The sequence below is a fragment of the Adiantum capillus-veneris genome, chromosome 1 (assembly GCF_014529385.1).
Source record: "Adiantum capillus-veneris isolate H3 chromosome 1, ASM1452938v2, whole genome shotgun sequence".
NCBI lineage: Eukaryota > Viridiplantae > Streptophyta > Polypodiopsida > Polypodiales > Pteridaceae > Adiantum > Adiantum capillus-veneris.
The window spans coordinates 8,873,883-8,886,488 of NC_140931.1; the positions used below are offsets into that span (position 1 = coordinate 8,873,883).

General features: G+C 49.4%; 3 protein-coding genes across 7 annotated transcripts in view; 1 reads left to right on the forward strand and 2 right to left on the reverse strand.

Annotated features, from left to right (window-relative positions):
• The window catches only part of LOC147464281 (uncharacterized), a 73,678-nt gene that overhangs the window by 17,145 nt on the left and 43,927 nt on the right, over positions 1–12,606 (forward strand). The window lies entirely within an intron of this gene.
• LOC147464284 (uncharacterized) lies at positions 581–3,222 on the reverse strand. The gene is made up of 2 exons (XM_086524681.1): positions 2,301–3,222; positions 581–597 (listed from the first exon to the last, which is right to left on the reverse strand). Exons 1-2 carry the CDS (start codon positions 3,220–3,222, stop codon positions 581–583), a joined length of 939 nt encoding a protein of 312 aa, XP_086380807.1.
• On the reverse strand, positions 3,395–4,470 carry LOC147464285 (uncharacterized). The gene has a single exon (XM_086508748.1). The coding sequence runs from the start codon at positions 4,342–4,344 to the stop codon at positions 3,424–3,426; it is 921 nt and encodes a 306-aa protein (XP_086364874.1). The 5' UTR covers positions 4,345–4,470; the 3' UTR covers positions 3,395–3,423.

Consider the following 12,606-nt stretch of genomic DNA (forward strand, 5'->3'; position numbering starts at 1 on the left):
CTGCGACTGTCTCCCCTCTGTCTGTGTAGCTGTGTGTGGCTGTAGTAGTGTGTCTCGATGGCTCTGTATCTCTAGTAAGAAACATCCGAGCTGTCTCTGATCTCGAGAGTCCATGATCTCTCGGAGAGTGGGCTGTCCTCTGAATAAGGCCTCATACCTGCCTCTGATCTCAGTGTATGCTCTGCATCTACATACAAAGTGCTCCTCACTCTCTACCTCCTCTGTGCAGGCTCTGCAGACTCGCTCCTTCCTGGGAACACCAGTGTGTCTCCCGATCTCAATCTCTAACCTGTGTGAAGCCACTCTCAGCTGACCAATCGCCACCTGTGAGCTATGTGGCATATATGTGTCCATATAGCGTGGTCTCTGTATGAACCCCCCAGACAATATGGTGAGAAACTGGTCTCTGTAATTTGACATCCTCGTCCCCAAGCCAGGTGACTCCCAGACTCTCCTAGTGTATAGCTGCGACAGATCCTGTCTCAATACCAAGTTCCTCTCACTGCGAGAGAGGTGAATATATGGTGAGTGGGGGTCGTACTGGAATGGTGGTAGGCTCGCCATGTCAAGACCGTCTCCCTCAAACCATGCTCTGACCTGTGAGTACCATGCTCTCTCATGCCCACTCTCTGATAGCTGTATAGCTGCCTCAAATGCTCTACGAGTAAGTCTGTCAGGAGGTAGCTCTCTCATCCTCTGGAGGAAGCAGACTGTCTGGAATAGTGCCTCTACAACCATAGGTGGTGTGGCGAGCTCGGCTCTAATAATGTCATGTGGCACTGTCTTCTTGCTGCGGAGCAAGCGTGAGATCATACATACCTGTGGCCTCTCAAGCTGTGTCCATTGGTCAGCTGTCAATCCTGGTGCCCATACTGCCGCCGAGTACATCAGGGCCGGGGTGACTAAGGTGTCGAAAAGCCACCCCTTCGTGCGGGGCTCCTGAAAGTGTGCCTGGTGGCACCTCCGCTCTAGCATGGTCAGAGCTGCATATCCTCGGGTGAGCCTGTCAGCAGCAGCCTGCCTCATAGTGAAGGGTCCTGGTAGGCTGGTGAATGTGATGCCAAGGTAGACATAGGAGGTGACTACATCAACCTGTCCTCCTGCTGCTGTGAAGGTGGCAGCGCTCCTCACTGCACTGGATGTGTGAAAGATCATGACCTTGGTTTTGCCAAGGTTCACAGTCAACCCCCTGTGTGTGCTGAATTCGTCCAAGGCCTCAAGATGGCGTTGCAAGCCCTCGGGTGACTCTGAAATCAACACAATATCATCAGCATATAACATGATGTGGACCGGAGTACCTGCCAAGTCGCTCCCCTCTCCCCCTGCTCGCAGTATGTAGTCGGAGATCTCATCGATGTAGAGCCCAAAGAGTGTCGGGGAGAGTGGGCATCCTTGCTTAACACCAATGGTGCTAGCAATGGTCTCTGAAAAACCGCCTGGGCAACGAACCCGACCCGTCACCCTCTCGTAGAGAGTATATATGGCCCAAATCATCTCTGTTGGTACCCCAATGCTGTGAAGGCGTTGGAAGAGTCTCTCGCGTGGGACTGTGTCAAAGGCCTTGCGGAAATCCACAAAGCAGCAGTAAAGCCTCTTCTTCCGCGCCTTTGCCCCATCAATGAGGCAGCGCAGAACGAAGATGTGATCAGTGGTGGAGAAAGCTCGTCTGAAACCTGCCTGGCCTGGAGCTCGTAAACCCTCGGTCTCTGCGTAGCGGCTGAGCTGTGCCTCAAGTACTGCTCCATATAGCTTGGCCATCGTGTGGCCAATCATGATAGTCCTGTAGTTCCCTGGGTCCAGGGTGTCGCCAGATTTGTGGATAGGCACTATGGTGTTCTGTGTCCACTCCTCTGGGAAGCCCTCCCCTATAGCCCGGTTGAAGACATGTGCAATCAACGGGGCTATAGTGGAGGCCGCATAAATGATGTGCTCACTCTGTAATCCAGTATGGTCAGCTGATCGTCTGTGCTGCATGCGGTGTATGGCCCTCTCTACCATCTCTGCTGTAAAGAAGGAAGAGCACGTGGGGCGTGGCCCGTGTGGCTGTGGGATAGGAGGCTGCCCTGGCACCTCATAAAGTCGCTCTGCATAATCATGCCATATCTGTGGATCCTCAATAGCTGTAGTCGGACGTGGCTCGCGCAGGGTGCGCCGTGCCGTCGCGCTATCCATGCTCATGAATAGGCGGTATAGCTCAAGCTCCTGTGCCTCTTCGAATGCTTGCCGCTTTTGGCGTGTCAGCGTCTTCATATGCCGTCTGGCCTCTCTCTCTGTGATCTCTCCTAAGGCTCGCCGTGCACGGAGTCGTCGGTATAGCTCTCTGCACTCATCATCATACCAGCGGTTCTGAGGCATAGTCCTGGGAGGGGGAGTGCGTCCTGTGTGAATGGTGTGTGGAAAAGAGCTAATAGCTGAAGTGTGGAGAACGGAAGAGATATGTGATGTGAGAACTGAGAGTGGTGTGGATGGGTGGAGGAGGCATAGGCCATGCTCGACCTCGACCGAGTAAAGAGGGGCTAGCTCATTTGTGAAATGGATGGCGGTGTGTGGAGTGTGTGCTGTGGAGCTGTGTGGGATGGTATCTCCGGTGATGGAGAAAGAGAGGTATGTGTGGTCGGCTCCGATGGGTATGGGTGGAATGGTGAAGGATGTGATAAGGTGTGTAGCCTCCGTGGGTCCTAGAATATAGTCGACTGTACTCCCCCCTCCCTCTGTAACTCCATGTGGCATACAAGTCAGGCCCCCTGAGGTGGGCCACTGGGCCATCCCGTTATAAATAACGAGACGGTGCTGGGAGCCAAGTCGAAGTAGATGTCGTCCGTAGGCTGTGACTGGAGCTCTGTCTGCTGTATCTCTCATAGTAGCCTCCTCATCTAGAGTGTGTAGTGCCTCTGGGTCCTCGTGGTCATATGCCTCACACTGCTCATTGCGCGTACGAGCATTGAAGTCTCCCATAAGGAAGACTTCACCCAGTGTGGAGTACTCCATTATCTCCTCCGTGAGGCATGCGTACGGTGACTCCTGCTCAGTAGGGGCGAATCTGGAGCCTGTGGGAGCAAAGTAGCAAAGGGCAATGTAGACGATCCTGTCTCGTGAGAGCTCGAGGCGAATCCACATGTAGCGGGCTTGTGGGTCCCGGGCAACAATCTGTAGTCTGTTGTGAAGCCCCTGTCTAAAGAGTATGGCCACTCCTCCTGAACCGCGAGTGGTGTGCTGGCGCATACATCCCCGATGTAGAGACTCCCACTGGAATCCATGTATCCGTGGTAGCCCTCTCTCTGGGCTCTCGTGTGTCTCTGTAAGTAGAATGATGTCCCGACCTCTCATCACCTCCTCAAGTCTCTCTGGGTGTGTCCATAGGTCTCCATTGCAATTCCAAACCGTGACATGAATCTCCTCGTGTGTCCCACAGGCCGCGAGTCCCTATGCGATGGTCTTGCCATCAATGATGACCCTGCCATCTCGATATACTGCCTTCTTCCCTTCTTTGCGGGCTTGGTGGACTCTAGGCATGCACGCGCGACGGTGATCTTGTTGCATCTTTGTGAGGTCATCATCAAGATAAATCGGGGGGCCTTCTAGTCCTCTCAAGATGACCCTCTTTCGGAGGAAAGAAGTTCGAGACTCCTCGGAGGCGAATTGGAGGATGAGAGCTCTCTTCTTTGGATCTTTGCCGGCTCTCCAAACTTTGGAGAAAGGGATCTCTTCTTCCTTGTATCCCACTTTCTTGCATAAAGCTTTCCCATCGCTCTCGGGTGTAGACCCTTCTTCTTCTTTGATGCCGGTCACTCGCACATTGAGACGGCGAGCTTGTCGCATCTTCTCCTCCTCGATGGTTGTGTGTACTATGAGTACCTCATCTTTTTGGGCTTCCTCTCTTGCTACCTTCTTGATATTCTTTTTGACCACTTCGACCCATCCTTCTTTGGTGGCCTCTAATTTGTCCTCGATGCTTGCGGTGAGGGCTTTGGTGATCTCCTCCTTGAGGGCTTCCTTAGCCTCCTCTTTAATCTCTCCTTCCTCGGGGGTGAGGGATGTGATGGAAGCATGAAGGAGATTGATTTGTGCCTTCATCTCTTCTTGCTCTTTCCTCCATCTCTCCCTCTCCTTCTCGTTCTCCCGTTCCCTTCTCTCCTTCTCCTCTTTGAGGTTTTGGATTTCCGCTCTCATGTCCTCCTTCTCTTCGTTCCATAGCTTGATGAAGGTGGCTTTCTCCTCCCTCCATATCTCTCTCTCCATCCACCATTCTTTCATGTCCTTCTCCAATTGTGCAAGCCTCTTGTTCGTGAGCATGAAGGTTGTCTTCATTGTCGATGTCGGCGTCTTGATGGTGGGGGAAGACATGGTTGTCTTCGAAGCTACCCTCTCTTCATATTGTGAAGAAGAGGGGAGAAGGGGAAGAGAGGGAGTACGTGTGTGTATGCGTATATGCGTGTATTATGTGTGTGGGTATGTATCCGTGTGTGTGTGTGTGTGTGTGTGTGTGTGTGAGAGAGAGAGAGAGAGAGAGAGAGAGAGAGAGAGAGAGAGAGAGAGATGTCTGCGTGATGGGAGCGAGTAGGGGCTGCGTGAGGGGGAAGCTGGAGGGGGGCTGCGCGAGGGGAAGAGAGGGAGTACGTGTGCAGCAAGGCAGTTCAGCAGCAGCAGCAGGTATAACAGCGACAGCAACAGGCGGATACCGGGGGTGCTGTGCAGGTGGGGTGGGCGCGCTGAGCACTGGGGTGACACAGCAGCGCGCAGCACAGTAGTAATGTGCCTGGGGCAGCACAGCAGCAGGTACGCGCGCTGGTGCAGCAGGAGGAGGGCGCTGGTGCAGCAGGTCCGCGCGCTGGTGCAGCAGGTCCCACAGAGAGAGAGAGAGAGAGAGAGAGAGAGAGAGAGAGAGAGAGAGAGAGAGAGAGAGAGAGAGAGGGAGGGAGAAATGAAATGAAATGTTATATTAACGTCTTCAAAAGGCCAAAGTGACCTATGAGACCAGAAAGTTACAATGTGGTGGATTTGATACAAAGTCAGAGTAACAAGATGACAAAATGACAAAATAAAATATTATGGAATCCTAGACTGCTGGGTGTGGACTAAGCAGCTAAAACAGCTAGCTGGGATAGGTAGATCATAGGAGATCCAGCATCGGTCTCGCTGGTGGATCTCATCAATCTCCTCCATGGTCAGTAGTTTGACCGGGCGTTGTGCATCTCGAGCCAAAGTGACCTGGATCCTCTGATGCAGCCTTTGTCGATGTTGTGTAGTCCTCCGCAATCGTGGGCGTCTGGATCTCCCCAGCTCAGTCGCTCGTTCTATCAGTATGCCTATGGTGTAAAGCGACGAGCTCTGCTGTGGTAGTAACTCCTCCGGGTGTCCAATGGCAGCTCTAAAGAAGTCTGTGATATGTCTCTGAGACTGGCTAATCTTTCCTCTCATCAGGCTCTCTGTGTGTCCGCAGTTCGAGCAAAAACAAACCCAGGCATCTCTGATCCTCGTACCGCATGACTCTAGAGAATGGTCCAAAGCCCTCTTTGAACAAGCAATGGAAGTGGCATCGTATCTCGTAGTAAACGGGGCAGTGGCATGTGTATTGCAACTCTGTCTCAGGCTCGATGTCACACAGGGGGCATGTCCTAGCCTCTGTTGGTACTCCGCTGTATCTCCCAGTCTCGATCCGCAGCTGGTGTGAAGATGTGCGTATCTGGCCAATAGCACATTGCACCCCATGAGACAGATGAGTGTCCATGTATCTGGGCCTCGTCACAAAACCATCCTCCGTAAGCTGGAGGAGATGCTCTCTGTAGAAAGCCAACTTCGTGCCTAGCTCCTGTACTGGCTGTATCCATGTCCTCTTGGTGTCTAGCTGGGTCAAGTCCTGGCGAATGAGCCTGGTGATCTCGGACTGTGTAAGAGTCAGAGAGGGCGCATCCAGTGAGTACTGGAAAGGAGGCAATCTGTATATGCTGAACCCATGCGCGTGAAACCATGACGTCATCTCCCCATACCAGCATGTTGTATCTCCCTGCACGGCTAACCGTCGAGAGGACTCAAGTGCAAGGCGTGCATATCTGTCTCTGGGGAGTTCCCACATGCGGTGTATGAAGGAGACCGATCTTGTGAGCCCCTCAACCACCACTGGGGAGGCAACTAGCTCTGCTCGTATGATAGCACGTGGTACTGAAGTCTTGGCCCTAATGAGCCGCGAGATCATAGAGACCAGAGGCTTCTCCATGTCCCCCCATCCATCACTTTTGCGTGTCCTCCAGTGATGGTCCAGTGAAGGTCCCCAAATCTCAGCTCCATAGAGCAATACAGAAGCCACCAAAGTGTCAAAGAGCCAGAGCTTCGTCCGAGGCTCCGGAAACTAGACCTGTGAACACATCCTTTCCAATTTACCCAATGCTGCATGGGCTCTGGTCAATCGAGTCTCTCCTGCCCTCCTCAGTGAAAATGCTGGCCCACTGAAAACCACTCCAAGGTAAGTGTAAGCATCTGTATACTCCACCTTCTCCTGTCTGTATGTGAAAGCGGGCGCTGACCTCCTGATCCACTATGGGGTGGTATTAAGTACCATGACCTTGGTTTTGCCAAGGTTGACGGACAAACCACTTTCTTGGGCAAACCTATGCAAAGCATCCAGGTGACGTTGCATCCCCTCCGGAGAGTCAGAGATCAAAACAATATCATCAGCATATAACAATAGTGGAATCCATGTCCCTGCCAGCTGTGCACCTCTATCACCATCTCTCTCAATGTAGTCAGAAACCTCATCTACATACATACCAAATAGAGTAGGAGAGAGCGGGCAGCCCTGCTTCACCCCAACAGTGGAGTAAACCGGTGTGGATAGACCCTCTGGAGTGCGTACATGTCCCACTACTGACCTGTATAAAGCCATGACCCCCCAAATGAGCTCTGTGGGTACTGAGTACTCCCATCTGCCGTAATCTGCGCATCAATCTCGCTCTGGGCACTGTGTCAAATGCTTTACGGAAATCCACAAAGCTGCAATAGATCCGTCTCCCACGCAATCTACCCTTCTCAATGATGGCTCTGAGTGTCAAGATATGGTCAAGAGTAGAAAAACCCCTCCTGAAACCTGCCTGCCCGGTTGCGCGCATCCCCTCCCTCTCTGTCCATCTACTCAGCTGTTGCTCAAGAATAGATGCGTACAACCGTGCTAGTGTGTGTCCAATATGATGGTGCGATAGTTCCCAGGCTCCATAGGGTCTCCCGACTTGAAGATACGTACAATAGTAGATAGGCTCTAGGTATCAGGCAAGCCCTCACACATCGCACAGTTAAACATAACTGCTAGAAGCTCTGCTAGTAAATCTCTGGCATGAATGAAATGCTCAGCCACTAAGCCATCATGATCATATGCTCTCCCAGTCTTCATCCTGTCAATGGCCTTCCTCACCACCTCAGCGGTGAAAAAAACACATGTGTGCGGGCATGGATCGGGGGGGTCGGGAAGGGGGGGCTGCTCAGGAACTGTGTACAAAGATGATGCATACTAGCCCCAAGCTTCTGTAGAAGTGATGGCAGGGGGGGGGGGAAGTGTTCATGAAAGAGCCTCCACACCTCACGTGAGTCTGACTCAAGAATAACTGCTATAGATCCTGCTCTAGGCGAGCTAGGAATGCCCTCTTCTTCCGCCGCACTAGGCGTCGGAAGTCAATCCGTGACTGCCTACGAGTGATGTTCCCCAACAGCACCTCCCTCTGAAGTCTAGTTCTAGTGTCCCGGCATTCCTCATCATACCAACTGTTCTGGGGCATGCTCCCTGAACGGCGTCTCTGCTCAGGCCGGGTATGTGGGTATGCCTCTGTTGCTGCATCATGTAGTGTCTGTGTCAGTATAGTCGTAAGCTCCTCCAGAGGTCCCCCTGGTTCCTCTGTGCACAGGCGTCTGTAGATCCCATCTATGTATACAGAGTCCGTCTCCCGCGTGAAGGTGTAGCGAGTAGGGGGTGCTGCCCGTAGCCTGTGTGCTACACTAAACTGGAAAGAAATGGTCAGTGATATAAGAGCATGATCCACTGCCACATCAACAGGTCTGGGTCCAACCGTGATGTCCTAAATACTAGAGATGAGGCTTGGTTGTGCCAAGACATAGTCCACTATGCTGGCTCCATGTCTGTGTGGGAAGCATGTTGTCACAAACGGGAGCCCATAACGATATGAAATTCATTCAGATAAATAGATTTTATCACTTACTACTGAAGCCAAAGGATATAGAGAGAAATAGATAGAGAGTGAGAAGATCGACACAGTACTGGGGACCAGAAGATGGGCTGGTCCCCCCCCCCCCCCCCCCCCCGTAATAGTATCTTTACTACTGAGGAGAAGTCTATACAAGCACTTGAACCGAACGTATTACCACGTTTGTTCTAGAATAAGACTTGATGGTTCTTGGAAGCCTTAGCTTCCGATTCCTAGGGCAAGACCCTATTCCAAGGAACTTCCGTTCCTTATTCCAAATCCTTGAGAACCAAGGTTCTCGCGACTGGAAGTGTTCCTAGGTCTAGAGACCTTCTTCATATCCTTCCCGAAATGGCGGGATTTCATGGCTATAGTTCTGGATTAACGTTCATGGATATTTTCTGGATTCTGAAGGATCTCGAGCATTCCGCTCCTTGGGTTCTCTAGGTTCTTGAGCATCATGCTCTTGTCGCCTTCTCAGAGAATCCCAAGTCTTGTGTTGACTTCTTGCAGAGAGAATTTTTTTTTCCAACTCTGCGAGCTTTTCCTTGCAGGACTTAGGGTTCCGCCTGCTTACTTCTCTCTTGGCTTGTCATGGCTTCTTCCCGTATCTTCCCAGAGTCGTCCTCCTTTACAGAGAAAGAGAGGAGACCATGCTCTGATACCACTGTCACAAACGGGAGCGCATAACAATATCAAATACTTTCGGATAAATAGATTTTATCACTTATTACTGAAGCCAAAGGATATACAGAGAAATAGATAGAGAGAGAGATAGAGAGTGAGAAGATCGACACAGTACTGGGGACCAGAAGATGGGTTGGTCCCCCCCCTAATAGTATCTTTATGACTGAGGAGAAATCTATACAAGCAATTGAACCGAACGTATTACCACGTTCGTTCTAGAATAAGACTTGATGGTTCCTAGAAGCCTTAGCTTCCGATTCCTAGGGCAAAACCCTATTCCAAGGAACTTCCGTTCCTTATTCCAAATCCTTGAGATCCAAGGTTCTCGCCTCTGGATCTCACCTTCCAGACTCAGGGCATGACATCCCTGCAACTCTTTTCTAACTCTGTTTCCATAGTCCTCTTCCTGCAGATTAACTCCGCTTTCCTGGAGACGAAGTCCTTCCCTTGGGAATTTCAACATCTGTATTACATCTCGAGAGTCTACCTCTCTTCGATCCGTGGATCTGCTTCCCAAACTTGGGTACGAAACCCTTGGGCTGATCTGGCTCTAGTTCCTCAGAGTGCTTTTCTCGTGCAGAGGCTCATGCCTTCCTCTGCTCCTACTCCCTCACGAAGAGGAAGTACACCTGCAATCAAATACTCAGAGATCATAACATGAAAATCGTTACCTTCAAAGTCTTGATGCTCGAAACGCAACTCGGTTCTCGAAAAACAATTCCCCGGAAGAGATCTCTACATAGAAAATCCTCTCTTCCAATCTTTCACACAGAAGAGGTGTGTTCTCGGGTTCCTTCTCGTAAATCAGCCCCGTCTACGACGTTTATGGGCTGAAAACAGAGAAAAACAGCAACTTCTCGCGATGGAAACACGCTCCGTAGGCACTTCTTCGCGAGGGAACTTGCGCACTCGGTCTTGGCGACATCTGGTACACTTGGGGCAGCCATGGGCAGCACCGGCAACGTCTTCTTTACAGGTGAAATCTGCAGCAGCATCTCCTCCTTGCAAAGATTGGTCTTTCCCACCGAGTGAAGGCATGTTATGCTTTTATAGCTCCTAGCCACGGGCACGAATAGCTGCTCGCATAGAGGTCGCGGCCGTTTTTTTTTTAAATTAAAATTTTTAAAAAAAAAAATATATTTTAATATTTTTTTTTCGCTATTCTGCCAAAAAAGAAAACGCTGGCTGATCTGTTGTCTTATTTATCAGATGGCTGTCCACTTATTAAGTGGCCAGTCGGCGTTATTTTAAAAATAGTCTGAACCTGCCCAAAAACTCAATAAAACCTTATAAGTTAAAAACAATGCTTTCCCAGCACTTCCCAGGCGTCCCTCGATGCAATCACATGCACAGTTGCAATGCAGGCATAAACTTCCTTGCGGGAAAGCATCTGCTTTCCCGAAAAGCAATCCCCCTTTCTCAGAAAGCATCTGCTTTTCCTCAAACTTTCCTTTGAACCCATCTTCATTCAAGTGCTTGCTTTTCCTTGTGCACAATTCCAACACAGTTCGGAATTTCCTCCCGACTATGGATATTCCCTTTTAGATGTACCCGTCACCCACCTTGTGAGGCATCAGGAATACCCATCACCTAGTCCTTTCCTACCGAACTTACGGCACAATCTCCTTCACGATGGTCTATGTCACCCATCCTATGACGCATCAGAGATGTCCGTTCCCGGATGGTCGGATACTTCTTCCCGGTGCTCCCTGTCACCCATCCGAAGTGACGCATCAGAAGTACCCGTTCCTGGTGGCCTTACAGATATTCCCTTTCACAGTGCTCCCGTCATTACTCTGAATGACGCACTAGGAATATTCTGTACTCGGATGTCTCTAGTGAGAAAAACCGTCGCACTTAAAATTCCAATAATTCATTTAGAATTATTTTTCCTTGGTGTTCCAAGCGAGAAAACCCTCTCACTTATAAATCCAATAATTCATTTAGAATTATTTTTCTGTCAGATAAAGCCAATTTGGCAACATCCCTCTCACTTATAAACAGTTGTCCTCAACTGTAGAGGTCCAACTGAATTGCCAAGGAGAAATCAGAAAAATTCAAAATCTTGCTCAATGGTGAGTTGAGCTGGTCCTTTCTCAAAAGAGAAGTTAAAAATTAAATTAAAAAATTTTTCAATAATTCAATACTTACCTTACCGGTTCATGTGCTTCCTCTAGTACCTCGAGGATGTCCTTCACCTTTCATTAAAGTTACGAGCCATGTAAGAACTCGTCATTCGCCTCTTTTCGACAGATTGGAAGTTTCCTCATCCGAGAATCTGTTAACTCGATTCCACCTTCTCAATTTCGAGAAGAATACTCTTCCTCGAAATCAATCTAGGTCTATGTCCTTGCGCATAACCTTGCGCTATTAGTCCTGAGGATATTAAACCTCTTGTGTCCTCCTGCATAGGGCATGTCGAGAGCATTAAGCTCATGTGAATCTTCCTGTGGCAGACAAAGTGTGCGACCTTACCAAAGTAAGTTCTTATTCCGGGCCTTTGCTTTGGGTAGGCCAATTGTTCTGATCCAAAGTTTCGTTATCCGAGACTCTGTTAACTTGATTCCGTCTTCTCAAATTCGAGAAGAATAATCTTCCTAGAAATCAATCTAGGTATCTGTCCTTGCGCATAATTCTGCGCTGCTAGCCTAGAGGGTATTAAACCTCTTGTCTCCTCCCACATAGGGAATGCCCAAGTCATAGAGCATTAAGCTCGATGTCTTTCTTTCACAAACAGAGTTTGCGATAACATTAAAGAAGGTTCATGTTTCGGGCTGTCGCTCAACGTAGGCGGACGGTTCCAATCGGAAGATTCCTTGTGCACGGCGGCGCTTCCTTCCAATCTTTTCCTCTTGCAAGTTATTACCACCAGCAGTGTTTTCCAGACGCCCATTAGAGTCTCTTCCTTACAATATCATAAAAAATGATTCACCTTGCGAGCATCAATGACGCCTTGCAAAATCTCATGCAGATAGGATTCTAGCCATAGCATTTTCTGAACGTACGTTCAAACTCGTTCACAATAGAGCGAACCCTCTTTGATTCTCAGGGATGTTCTCCCATATGTAATTCTTACCATTTTGAAACGGTTGGTGAACTATATTCTTACGAACATAATAGTGGGAATTTATTTCAACAGCGTGTAAATGCTGCTTGACCTGCTCATGGAGAAACATATACCGCAACCAAAAGTTGTTACTGTAATGGTAAAGGCACATAGCGTACTCAATGATCAACGACCATCAGAAAACCTCTTCTCCGTAGAGAAACTCAAATTCCTTCTACCAAACACATCTCAAATAGAGATTCTCGTGTCGGAATATCCTTGCGCGCAAAAAGGAGCTCAAGAGAGTATAACAAACTCAATATCCATGTACTCAAAAGTGTACATAATACTTAAGCTGTGTTAAAAGTTTTGGTGAACCTTGGAAATTGCCTTCCCTTCGTAAGATCCTTAGAGCGAAGACGCTCACTTGACGATCCCTTGGCTCGATCTTAGAGCAAAACCCGCTCATCAAATAATCTAGGATTTCAATCCTTGGATTCCTCGAGCACAAGCCGTAGTCGTTGCTTGTTTCTTCCCTCGTAATGAGAGTGTTCATTCACTTGTGCGGAAAGCACTACCATATCTTCCCTTACCGGGTAGGGGGTGTGGGCTTAAAGAGTATTCAAGCTTAATGAAAGCTTTTCTTTGCTGAAAACTCAGAATGGTTCATTCATAATTTCCTACCCA

What these genes read in the sequence shown, in the direction of transcription:
- LOC147464284 (XM_086524681.1), bottom strand. Translation starts at nt 3,222, where the DNA reads ATGCGCCAGCACACCACTCGCGGTTCAGGAGGAGTGGCCATACTCTTT.
- LOC147464285 (XM_086508748.1), bottom strand. Translation starts at nt 4,344, where the DNA reads ATGTCTTCCCCCACCATCAAGACGCCGACATCGACAATGAAGACAACC.